Raw genomic sequence first — 13,014 nt, 5'->3', positions numbered from 1 at the left:
TGTTTTTTCTTTATTCTGACCATCCTCCTGCAGGGTCCTGGAGCAGACCCCCAACCCCCAAAAGCAGCCCACAGGCGACCAAGCAAAGCCCACAGGCAACCAAGCGAAGCCCACAGGCGACCAAGCGAAGCCCGCAGGCGACCAAGCGAAGCCCACAGGCGACCAAGCGAAGCCCACAAGCGACCAAGCGAAGCCCACAGGTGACCAAGCGAAGCCCGCAGACACTGAAGCGGAGCCGGGTGACTTCCTCACTTGAGGCTCTGCCCACAGGGACAGTGGTGACAGACAAGAATGGGCGCCACTGGAAGCTAGGACCCCTCCAGACCAGGGACGACCAGGGCATTCTCTATAAAGGTACACTGTCCGCAGGCCGGCAGGCACTGGGATGGGCCGGGGTGTCTTCGAGCCAGGGCAAGGGGAGGGGAACCCCTTTTTGAGAATGGAAATGGAAGCCATCTCCCAGCTGCAGACCTGCCTCTGGACAACTTTCTTATAGACTTGGGACTGCAAAGCTACCCACCCAGCCCCACGGAGGCTGGGCTGGTAGGGTAAATGTGTGCAGGAGTCTGAGAATGAGCAATTGGGAATGGTGGGGACTGTGGCCAACTGAAAGCATGTGCCCTGTGTAAAGAGGCACTCCCCACCTCCACCTTCGTCGTTGGGGAGTGCAGGCCCAGGGTGGGTGAATGAAAAGGATGATGTTGAGTGTTCTGTGTCCTGCAGAGGTGGCGTGGAACCCCCTCCCCCTGAAATTTGGTTTGAATGTTGAGAGTGGTGATGGAGGATATGCATGACCAATTGCTTGCATAATTGAGGTTTCTGGGGGAAAGCAGTTCTTCACCCCCCTGAGGAGAGGAAGGATAGGCGCCTGGTTTGGGTTTTTATTTGTTTGAGGGGTGGGGCTGGAGTGAGGGTTCCCACTCTGGGGCCAGGGCCTCCCATGATTTGCATCTCCCACGAGCAGCAAAGGAGGGAGCCCCACCCCCCACCCCCCAGGCTTGCTTATCAGCCTGCCCAGATGTGGGGCCAGAGAGGAAGAGACAGGACCTGGCTTAGAGGCTGGTGTCATCAAACATTAAAAAATGGAGTCAGACACCTTGTTACAATGCAGAAAAAAAGATCTATGCTGGAAGCATTAGTATTAACCAACCTAATGTTTATCAAGTGCTTATTCAAGGCCACACTGTGTTGTAAGTGCTTTGTGGGAGGTTTTGTTATTTTTTTAATTGAGATAAAAGCCACATAACATGAAATTGACAATTTTAAAGTCTGCAGTTCAGTGGGTTATAGTCCATTCATGGTGCTGTGCAGCCATCACCTGTATCTCGTTCCAGAACATTCCCATCACCCCTAAAGGAAGCCCCATACCAAAGCACTCGCTTCCCATCCCCCTCTTCCCAGCCTCGGGCATCCGCTAATCTGTCCTCTATCTCTGGGTTTCTCTGTTGTGGATGTTTCAGATTTTGCATCTGTACTCTTTCCCCCAGCATGATGTTTTCAAGGCCCATCCACATCATAGCATCTGTCGGAACTTCATTCCGCCTTGTGGCTAAACAGTACTCCTCGGTGTATGTATATCGTGTTCAGTTTCCCCATTTACCGGTTGGTTGGCAGACGTGTGGATTGTTTCCGCTTTGGGCTGTGAAGACTAGTGCTGCCGTGAGTGTTTGCTTTGTACTTCCTAACTCACGGTGGGCACCAGCACTGTCACTGTCCCCATGGCCTAGAAGAGGGACATGAGTCCCGGAGATGTCAATAACCAGCCGGGGATCTGGCTCCGAGATCTTCCAAGTTTGCAGGAAAGGCCAGAAATCTGGTTTTGCCCAGAAATCTTTGATTTGGAAGTGCCAGATGGGCACAGGCCACTGTCGGGGCGGGGAGCAGGGCTCGTAAGGGCTGCGAAGCGTGTTTGCATGTGTCCCGGGGCCGCGTCACCCCTAGGCACATCGCCTTTCTCCTCTGCCAGCTTGCACCAGTCAAGAAGTGGTGCAGTTTTATGTCCTGTAGTTAAAACCATGACAGTTAAACAACAACAGCAGCCAGAGTTGGGATTTTTTTTTTTTTTTTTTTTTACAGCCACTGACACTGTTGGCCACTCTGTGCCCCATCCTCAGTTCATCCCACCAATCAGCTCATCTTACTCCCCCTTACTCGTGCAGCCCTGTGAGTGGGCACTCTTTTCCTCGTCAGCTCCTGAGTTATGATGTCATCCTCCCTGTCTCCCCAGAACAGTTTGGGAGAACCACTAGACACCACTAGAAAGACCATGGACGCCAATAACACCCCTCCCCTCCCCTTATCGTGACAACCGAAACTGTCTCCAGACACTGTTGGATGCCCACTGGGAGTGACAGAGACCCACTGAGTCAGGCCATCCCAAACGTGCCTCCAGCTGTGGGGAGACTCCATCAGTTGCTAACTGTCAGGCGGAAGCACTGTGATTTTATTTTATTTTTTTAAAGATTTATTTTTTGGAGAGAGAGTGCACATGAGTAGGGGAGGAGCAGCAGGAGAGGGAGAGAGGGAATGTCAAGCACATCCCCACTGAGCGTGGAGCCCAAAGCAGGGCTCGACTCCATGACCGTGAGATCACGACCGGAGCCGAGACCAAGAGTCAGACACTCCACCAACTGAGCCACCCAGGCGCCCCAGCGCTACAATTTTATTAAGCACCTTCCAAACTGGGCCCATGACAAATAAGTTAGGAAAGAGATGGGCATGCCAGACGAAGGCAGGGCATAGGCAAAGACTCAGAGGCTAGAAACCCAGGAACAGGAGCAGGAAGCGTCAGGACCCTAGCATTGCTGGCAGTGAGAGGGGTGTGGGGTGCCCAGAGTCTCCAGCAAGCCCTCCCCTCACAGGGAGGTGGGAGAGTGTAGCCCGACCTTGTGAGCTGTCCGCCTGCCTCTGCTGCCAGCTAGTTGTCTGACCTCATTCAGGTTCGAGTGATGTCATGACCTTATGCCTCAGTTTCCTCACCTGCAGAATGGGATGATAATAGTACTGACCTCGCAGGGTCGTTGTTGGGAAAGTTACATGGGTGGACCAACGCACAGGAAAGCAGCAAGCACAGTACAAGTGCTTCCTGTCGCCGTTCTGGTCATGATGGATCCCAGAGCAGCTTTCTTGCTCCAGGTTCAACATCGCTCATCTTCTGGCAGTCAGGGGCTTCCACCTGCTCGCCTGCTATGCCCTTGTCGGCGTTGGGAGCACGTAGGGACTTTCCATGTATCAGGTGTGCATCAGACAGGGGTCTCCCTGGGTCCCAGAGTCTGGAGCCCTGGGTCGATAGCCAGGCTCTGCAGGAGCCATTGGCCAAGCGCACTGCCCCTCCTGGGCCTCTGTTGGCTCCCCTCTATAATGGGAATGGCCCACCTAGCACCCCAGGCTATTGGCAGGGGGGCCGGTTAGAGGAGTGGAAGAGAAAAGCCCTTCATAATCCACAGAGTAGTGCAGGAGATCGTATTTAAATTACCAGCTCTTCCCACTTGCTTCTGAGCGTCAGGCGTGTACCTGTCACCTGCCCATGAGGGAACTCTGAGCAGGGTTAGTATTCGTGAGAGGTGCCACAGTGAGCTCCAGACACCTGCTGACAGTCTCCCCAAGCCCCCTTCTCATAGCTGGAAAGGACCCCTCTGTACCCTGAGATCTGAGCCCTTCACACATTTCCCTCTTATAGACTGGACTCAGGTCACCCTTGGCCCTGAATTTGTAAACCCTGGGCTCCCACCCTGCTCCAACCGGTGCTTCTTGAGAGCAAGGATGGGTAACTGTCACCTTCCTGTCCGTCAGCTCAGCATCCTAGACAGCACCAACCTGGATGATGAAGGAGTAGGAAAGACGAGAGAAAGGGAGGGAGGTCTCAGAGAGCCGCGGGGATGGACTCCAGTGTTTCAGTTCGTGGGCTCTGGGTGAGCGAGGCGGAGCCGGCTCTGCCACTCACCGGCGGTGGGCCCTTGTGCTACCTACGATATCTTGAGAGCTGCCACACATTAGCACTCCCTGTGAGCCAGGCTTAGTGCTCGGCTCTGGGACCGGTGGGTTCATCGAGTGGTGCATTTGAAGGAGGAAGCTACCTATGATGCGCGCTCAGCCACTACCGTGATCGTGCCTGCGGGCCCGTCTGAACCCTTGCGTCCAACCCCGGGGGCGGGCTTCATCACTCCTATTGCACAGACGTGGCAGTGGAGGCCCAGAGAGGTCTAGCACCTCGGGCGAAGTCACACAGAGGGTTGGTGGCCCAGTGTGTCCCTCGGCTTCTCTGGCCCGCCTCTCTTATCTACTCCAGCAGGCGGCGTTAACGACGCCAGCGACAGCAGTAATAATAACATCGTAATAGACCCTAAAGGGAAACCATCTGTGTAAAGCCCACACTTAGCATGGGGTTGGTAACTGAACAGAATGGGACAAACATGCACAGTGTTTATGAGGCAGAGGGGAAGAAGGAGGTGGATGGTGGGTGCAGCCCGGCCCTATAGCCTCAGCTGGCCCCATGGGGACTCTGGAGCGGGAGTGGTCTTTCAGCATGGTTCTGTGTCTGGCCAACACAGCTGGGCTTTTATATCCCCCTTGAAAACCTGCTGGATATGGGCCACCCCGGGATTGCAGCTGAGGGGACTCCTCAGGGGCCGAAGGCTACTTGTGACAGCACTCCCGGGTGGGCGGGGCTGGGGCAACAAGCCCTTCCTTGCAGGGGATCTACATCTGTACTTCCCCATATGTGTAGACAAATGCAAAAAGCTGGTGTGTTGGGGGTCCCCAGGACCACCCCCCAGGCTCAGTTATTCACAGAGAGGACCCATCCACAAGCCTCAGCACATAGCTGTTCTCATGCCACGATTCATTACAGCAAAAGGACACAGAGCACAGGCAACAGGGGGAAAGACACATGAAGTCTGGGGGAGACCAGCACCAGCTTTCAGGAGTCCTCTCCCCGTGGAGTCACACAGGATGCTCAAGGAGGTGTGACAGCACGTGTAATATGTCTAACAGAGACACTCCTGAGAGGCTCAGCACCCAGGGTTTTTACTGAGAGCTGGTCACATAGGCGCACTCTGCCTGGAACATACCAAAATTCTAGACTCCCAGAAGGAAAGCAGCTGTTCCGCCTGATAGTTTGGGCACAGGGGGCCCCTGTTATTGTTAGAGAATGCTGGATCCCTCTTCAAACCCAGGGTCCCAGACACCAGCCAAGGGCCACCCTTGTAAGCAAGTCTTTCCAAGGAGAGCAGTCAGGCCTTCTCGTCAATAACCTTTTTTATGTAGCTGAATATTAACAAAGAAAAAAAACAAGAACCTGTTTGAAAATAGGAAGGAAGGGGTCTTGAAAGCCAAGAATACACTTGACCCCGAGTGAACCAGAGAAGCAGAAGTGCCACTCGTTACCAGGAAGTTTGAGGCCCATGACTCTCATCTTCCCTGTAGATAATAACTTGGCTCGTTTTGTCCACCCGCAGCTGAGGCTATCTCCACCTTCGCCTGCAAGTCAAGTCAGAAACAGACATTCTCGCTTAAACTCGTGAGTATTCCCAGGGGCGGTGCCAAGAGGAGAGGACCTGCGGCTTGGGCACCGTCAACCTCAGGGCCCCTCCGAGGGCTGGCACAGGCTGCAGAGCCCTGCCTTGGCCTGTGGGGGTCAGTGGGACCTCGGGCTGGGCACATCTCCCTCCAGCCTCAGGTTCTTTATCACGGTGGGGGGCCTCGGAAGCTGCCGTGAGGTCTGCCCCACACCCTGGTTCTGGTGCTGTCTGGCTGTGCAGTCTAGGCAGGTGTCTTCTCCCCTCCTGGGGCCGAGTTTCCTCATCTGGGTGAGGGAGCCCCTAATATCCACATTGTGTGCCCCACTTGCCTGTCTGTCTCATAGTGTGTATTTCTTGATCATCTACTATATATCGCTGTGCCGGGTGATGGGGCCCATCAGACAAGCAATCAGATGGGGTGCCTGCACTGAGGAGTCTGTGAAATCACGCACAATCTTAGCACACAGGAAATATGCACTCGAGGGGGCCCCAAGGGAAAACCAACCAACCAAGAAAGAGAGCAGCCAGGCAGGCGAGTCACATCCCTCATCATAGAAGAAGAGTCTGATAAGAGCGTATCATCCTGGCTAGTAGCCTCATTATCCCTGAGAGCTGGACTTATGGGTGACTTTTATTTTCTTCCCTTCATTTATTCGGATTTTCTCACCCCCAGAAACACTGGGGCAGCCAGTCCTGGTGCCCCACTGCCATGGCCCTAGACGGAGGCTGTGTGAGTGGGCTCTGGAGCCAGGCTCACAGATGAGTAATGGCACCTGCTTGTTGAGAGCATGTTCTGAAAAAATAATCATCATAATAGTAAAATTTTAAAAAATTAAAAAAAAAGAGACAGCCTGTTCTGTGCCCAGCCCTGGGCTAAGAGTCTCACAAGCAAGCCTGGGGGAGGTAGTTACTTTTAGTTCCCCCCATTTAACAGATGAGGAAATGGGAATTTGATCACTTGCCCAGGGGCACGCAGCATGCAAGTTCCTGTATCTCCAATGCCAGTAGACTACTCAGCACATAATAGGTGCTTTGTACAAAGAAGGAATGAATGGCAGAGCTGAGATTTGAACCTAGCTCTCTTTAACCCTGTCCTCTTAAGAAGCCAGCTGTACCACTCGTGTATAACCTCCATTTCATGGGCTGAGGTGGCTGCCCCAACTCCTGCCATCTCCTCTGCATTCTAGCCAACTGGAACAGAAGAGGAAAGGGAGAGCGTGCCCAGCCCTTTGAGGGCATAATCCGAAAGCTGCCCACATTTCATCTGCTTACATCTCTATAGACCAGGAGTTGGTCATAGGGTCATTCTTCACTGCAAGGGAGGCTGGGAAATGTAGTTTCTAGCTGAAGGCCACAGGCCTAGGAAAACCTGTGGATCCTAGCATAAAAGAAGAGGAATCTGGGCAGTGGGAGATCATGTGTTCACATGCAGCACCCTAGGGAATTTGGTTCTGATATGGGGGTCATGGTGGCAGTTGCTGGCATTAACCTGGGGTGATGCATGGCCAGTGATGACCTTGTCTAAGAACTTCCGCTGTGACAGCCTTCTCCCCCTGCCATTCCCAACTAGGATGCCAAGGATGGGCGCTTGTTCAACGAGCAGAACTTCTTCCAGCGGGCTGCCAAGCCTTTTCAAGGTATTCTGCAGGGCAGTGGGCAAAGGGGGAGAGAGTTGGGGCTACTAGCTTGGTCAAAACAGCTTACTTCCCCCTGAAGGGGTGGGAAAGGGGGTGGTGACAGTACAGGCCCAGTTGTGCCGCCACCCGTCAGGCCTTAGGCCTCAGAAGACAGACAGCACGGGCTGAGGCCGGCTATACCAGCTCTGGAGAGCCAAGCGTTCAATTTTCAGGACCACAAGGCAGTTGCTAAACAGAGTCATTATTTAAAATTAACTACATCAACTTACAATCAAATACATTATGTCAAGATCAATAGTAAATATTCAGATCCTCAACACTCTTCACTTCCTAATTGTTTGTCTAGGTACCTAGCAGCCAGCAGGCCATTTGAAACACAGACCTCATCCATTGCTCACATCCATTGTATCTGCTTGGTGAAAATACCATATGGTGGTGTGCTGGTGTCTCTCCCAGCTCCACATTCTGTGATCTGAGATCCGTGGCCTGAAATGGGCCATGGTGGGAAGTGTTCAGACCACAAAAATTGGCAAACACGAGCAGTCAGGGAGTATTTTTCCCTGGACAGCCAGTCATTAAACTTTTATCAGCACACCACTGGCTCTGTACCATCCACCTGAGATCCTGGGAGACAGGCAGACCTCTGATCGATGCCATGACCAGCGAGACATTTCCTGACCTTACTAATGATACACGTGAATTCAGAGGTCACTCTGTTGTCCTTGTCCCTTGCATGCCAGCTTTGTATATGCTTTTGGCCGGGCTCACCCCCTGTCCCTTGCAGATGTAGGTTACAGTCAGAGGTCAGTGATGCGCACCCTGTCACCACCCTGCTGTCACCCACCCACAGAGGTGGCATCTCTAACCAGGAGCCTGACAGTCTGGCCTGGGCTCAGGCACTCTCTGATTCTGCCCTGAGAACGGGCCCTGGGCCCCGGGACCGGGGGGCTCTGAACTCTCGCTCCCCTGCCTCCCGCAGTGAACAAGTGGAAGAAGCTGAATGCAGTCCCCCTACTGGCCATCCCCACCTGTGTCGGTTTTGGCATTCACCAGGACAAGTACAGGTGAGTCGCTTTGCTTGCCAGCCACGTCGCTGGTCCCGTTCTTTCTCTCTGTGTCATGTTCCGGGGACGCTGGAGCCAGTCCGTGGCTTCCTTCTCCCCACCTTTGAGCCAGGCTGATCCCCTCACAATCAGGAACCCTTGGTCTTGCCCGGGACTGGGACCTTAGAGCCACCCAGCCAGGGTCCAGCCTCGGTGGCCTATATTCTGCCCCTTCCCGTGGTCATCTCTCCCACCTCCTGGGACGCTCCTATCTTCCAGGTTCTTGGTGTTTCCCATGCTGGGGAGGAGCCTTCAGTCGGCCCTGGATGACAACCCAAAGCATGTAATGTCGGTAAAGTCTGTGTTCCAGATGGCCTGCCGACTGGTATGTACCTAGAAGCTGCTGGCTCCCGTCCAGGGGGTGGTGAACTGGATCCTAAATTATCAGTCGGCTTGTTCACTGACACATTCAGCCCGTGCCTCCCTCTCCTGGACACTGGGGGCTAGCACTTGACTGGAACAGGTGCACACTAGGCCATTAGAGCCAGAGAGATAAACATTCCCATGTGGGGGTTGGAGGAAGGGGCCCCTGCCTCAAAATGAGGGGCTCCATTGGGCTTCCTGGTGGAGGTTGTTTCTAAGCGATGAGTGAGAAATAGCAAGGTACTGGGTGGAGTGGGAGTGGAGATACGTGGGGAGAATATCCCCGGCCAAGGTTACAGCTTAGGTAAAGGTGTATATAGGAGAGGGGAGCATAAGGCATGTGTTCATTGATTTATCCCCTTGTCCATCCATCCTTTTTTTTTTTAAGATTTTTTATTTATTTATTTGACAGAGACACAGCGAGAGAGGGAACACAAGCAGGGGGAGTGGGAGAGGGAGAAGCAGGCTTCCCGCAGAGCAGGGAGCCCGATGCGGGGCTCGATCCCAGGACCCTGGGATCGTGACCTGAGCCGAAGGCAGACGCTTAACATCTGAGCCACCCAGGCGCCCCCATCCGTCCTTTCATTAAATATTTATCAGGTTGCTGCTGGGTGTCAGACACTGTCCCAGGGGCCGGGAGTAATGGTTTTTATGTCTAGTGGGAGAGGATGGTATTAAACAGTTTCACAAGCTGTGAAAGTTCTCTGAATAGAAATATCCCTTTGCTATGACGGAGGATATGAGGACCCGATTTAAATAGCTGGAGACCCGGGCGTGGCCAGGAAGTGACCTATTAGGTGTGTCCTGAAGGTCTCTGTGCTGACATGTGTGGGGAGAAAGGGTAAGGTAGGGTTGGCATGGAAAGGTCCATAGTGACCAATCACGCAGAACACCAAGCTGAGGACTCTGTCCTGAGGGCACTGGGGAGCCACGGGAGGATTGGGAGCAGAGGAAAGGCAGGGTCAGCTCTGGGTACAGAAAGACCCCAGGGGCACATGTAGATGGACTGGAGGGTGTGATAAGGAGGCCAGGTGAGGTCGGCATGAGAGGATGGTCCTGAGGAGATGGGCTGTGGGGACGGAGAGTTTATAGAACAAGTAGAACCTAGTGGATAGGTAAGCCTTGGGGTCAAGGTGGGCCTGGGGATATATTCGGGATATAACTAAACCCAGGCAGTTCAGTGTATGAGTCTGGAGCTCAGTGGAGAAGTCAGAGCTAGGGATAAGAAATACAAATTGCTTAACTAAACATATTTCTGCTCTTCGGGAGAAATGAGAAGTCTTTAGTATACGTGGGTGTTGGGTTTTGCTTTTTGGGTTTGGGGGGTACAGCGTGGCAATAAGTAACCGACATCTTCCCCTCCTGAGTTTGCGGTCAACTGAGAAATAGGTAAAAGAGATAGATGGAAAACCAGTATTACCTTTAATGCTGATTTTTCAGAAGTCTAATTAGAAGACATGCTTAGGTATGTCGTCAAGAGTAGGCTTCCTACTGCTTCACGCAGAATTAGTAAGGTTTAAACACCTTTCTCCCCTCCAATCACAAGTAGTACCTCCTGACCCCAGGCTTAACTTGGAGGTTCCTTCACTGGGCTTTGCCTCAGAGCCTCTTTCTGTTTGTCATCATGGAAATGTTTGCTTTCTTCCCCCAGCTGGATGCCCTGGAGTTCCTCCATGAGAATGAGTATGTCCATGGAAATGTGACAGCTGAGAACATCTTTGTGAATCCAGGGGACCTGAGCCAGGTAATAGCCAAGTCCCTTCCACCCTAGGGACTCTCTGGGCCCGGGATCTCATCTGCCTCAAAACCTCCATGTAACTCACAATGCTTACCGCAAAGGATTGCTATCCATCATATGTAAAAGGCTCCTTTGAATAAATAAGAAGAGATAAACAACTTAGTAGAAAAATGGACAAAGGTTAGGAAAAGCAGTTCATAGAAAAAGAAATCCACAGGTTAAATATGTGAAAAGATGCTCAGCCTCGCTAAATAATGTCGGTAATCATAGAAACAAAAAATTAAAACTTTCTATTTTAGGGGTGGACAAAAAAGAATGGTCTCTATTGCTGATAAGGATGTAAGGAAACGGAAATTCTTTATATGCTGTTCGAAGTGTGAATTGGCCAACCTTTCTGGAAGGTCATTTGGATATAGCAGTCAAAATTTTAATTTTAATTTTTATTTTTTTTTAAGATTTTTATTTATTTACTTGACAGAGAGAGACATAACGAGAGGGAACACAAGCAGGGGGAGTGGGAGAGGGAGCAGCAGGCTTCCCGCCGAGCAGGGAGCCCGATGCGGGGCTCGATCCCAGGACCCTGGGACCATGACCTGAGCCGAAGGCAGACGCTTAACGACTGAGCCACCCAGGCGCCCCTTATAATGTTTTAAAGTAAATTCTAATTACTTTATTAGTTGCAAATGACAGAAGCCCAATTTAACATGGCTTTTAAAAAAAATGTTTAAGGGGGTATTGCAAATTACTAGCCCATTGAGTGGGAAAATCCAGAACTTCATTGGCTTCAGACATGGCTTGAACCAGGTCTGTCTGGCTCCAAATGTTAATGCCTGGAACCACTATTAAAGTTCAGGGCGCCACCCAAGCGCCCCAGTCGTTAAGCGTCTGCCTTCAGCGCAGGTCATGATCCCAGGGTCCTGGGATCGAGCCCCACATCGGGCTCCCTGCTCCACGGGAAGCCTGCTTCTCCCTCTCCCACTCCCCCTGCTTGTGTTCCCTCTCTCGCTGTGTCTCTCTCTGTCAAAATAAATAAAATCTTAAAAAAAAAAAAGTTCAGGGGCCCCTGGCTGGCTCAGTCAAAAGAGTGTGCAACTCTTGATCTTGGGGTTTTGAGTTTGAGCCTCACATCCCTTTGTGGGAAACTAGAGGGGCGCCTGGGTGGCTCAGTCATTAAGCGTCTGCCTTCACCTCAGGTCATGATCCCAGGGTCCTGGGATCGAGCCCCGCATCGGGCTCCCTGCTCAGTGGGAGACCTGCTTCTCTCTCTCTCACTCCTCCTGCTTGTGTTCCCTCTCTCGCTGTGTCTCTGTCAAATAAATAAATAAAAATCTTTAACGAAAAAAAGAAAACTAGAGCCCACTCTACATCCATCTGTGTTTACCAGTTATTCAAAGGAAGTTGATTGAAACACGGCATAAGAAATTAGTATTATTAGTGGTTACTAATGAGTGATGGGTTGGGGGCTGGAGGTGGTTGGTTTAGTTCTTTTCACTTCACACCCTTCTGTACTGTTTGGCGTTCAGTTGTTTCACATTGCACCCATGATTGACTTCTCTGACTCTGGAGTCCAAGCTCCTAACCTCCAAACTATATGGCTTCTCCCCATGTCCACACAGGTGATGCTGGCAGGCTACGGCTTCACCTTCCGCTATGCCCCCGGCGGCAAACACGTGGCGTACGTGGAAGGCAGCAGGAGCCCACATGAGGGGGATCTTGAGTTCATTAGCCTTGACCTGCACAAGGGATGTGGTAAGAGTCCGGAGAAGGGATTCAGGACCATGGAGACATGCTTCTCATACAAGGGCAGCTCTAGGTTTTCATAACCACAGACAGCAGGTAGCCAGACACAGGAATCACGCTAAGCAAGCTAGAATAGGGATTCAAAAGCATGGACAGCCTGCATTAGGGAGTTGTAGGGCAGCCATTCGGCACCAAGGACAGCAAGCAGCTGGACACAAGGAGGTTCCACAGGTCCAGGGGTCAGATTCAAGGTCTGGTTTAGACTTGGAACCCATGAGAGTTGCCCAAGAGTCATTCAGGAGAGGCTGTCAAGGAGGCATCTAGCTGTCCATGCCTGGAGCACAGGAGAAAGTCTGGATGGAGACCCACATATCAGCAGTATCTCGGGATTTGTCAGCTGAAGCCCTGGGAGAGGAATGAGATTATCCAAGGAAAGTGTGCAGAGTAAGTATGAAGAGAGTACTTTAAGGAGAAGATTCCTTGAGGCTGAGCCTCTTTCCCAAATCCCTTGATGTCATGGCCATCCACGTGTCAACCCATGTCCTCCCACCAGACTGAGCTCCCCCAGGAAAGGGGTGGTGCCTGTGCCTCCAGCATCGAGGAGCAGAAGGTCCGGCACAATCAACTCTTGGTCCTTGTTATATGCTTACACAAATGGTTGTGTAAATCATGCCGTTTAGGAAGCATAAAAAAAATCCCACAGTCTCTGTTACTCTCCTCTATTGAGGCTGCATTCGGTGTCCATCCTTCTGGGCTCCCTCAAGCCTCCTCTGTAGCTCAGGTAATCCCACACCATACTTTGTCTCCATTAGACTGTCAAGGGTTTGACTGGTTAGGAGCTAACCAAATTCTTGCCTGGGATTTAAGAATGTGGAATGGGGTCTGGTGCACAGAGCTCTGAGGACCCACTGAAT

The 13,014-nt window shown here is 52.0% G+C and overlaps 1 protein-coding gene across 4 annotated transcripts in view; it reads left to right on the top strand.

Moving 5' to 3' along the window:
• VRK3 (VRK serine/threonine kinase 3) overlaps positions 1–13,014 on the top strand; it is a 33,213-nt gene that overhangs the window by 7,698 nt on the left and 12,501 nt on the right. For all 4 annotated transcript variants that reach the window (XM_028091508.2, XM_028091507.2, XM_028091506.2 and 1 more), the window contains exons 5-11: positions 34–354; positions 5,457–5,518; positions 7,090–7,156; positions 8,136–8,220; positions 8,479–8,584; positions 10,274–10,366; positions 11,977–12,109. In XM_028091508.2, the coding sequence (XP_027947309.1) occupies positions 34–354; positions 5,457–5,518; positions 7,090–7,156; positions 8,136–8,220; positions 8,479–8,584; positions 10,274–10,366; positions 11,977–12,109 (867 nt within the window). The remainder of the gene's footprint in view (positions 1–33; positions 355–5,456; positions 5,519–7,089; positions 7,157–8,135; positions 8,221–8,478; positions 8,585–10,273; positions 10,367–11,976; positions 12,110–13,014) is intronic.

Source organism: Eumetopias jubatus, unplaced genomic scaffold (assembly GCF_037043125.1).
Source record: "Eumetopias jubatus isolate StellerSeaLion01/CBP00866 unplaced genomic scaffold, mEumJub1_p1.0 scaffold_10, whole genome shotgun sequence".
Classification (NCBI taxonomy): domain Eukaryota; kingdom Metazoa; phylum Chordata; class Mammalia; order Carnivora; family Otariidae; genus Eumetopias; species Eumetopias jubatus.
Note: the sequence above shows the minus strand (reverse complement) of the source record. Positions and strands in the feature narration are given on the sequence as shown.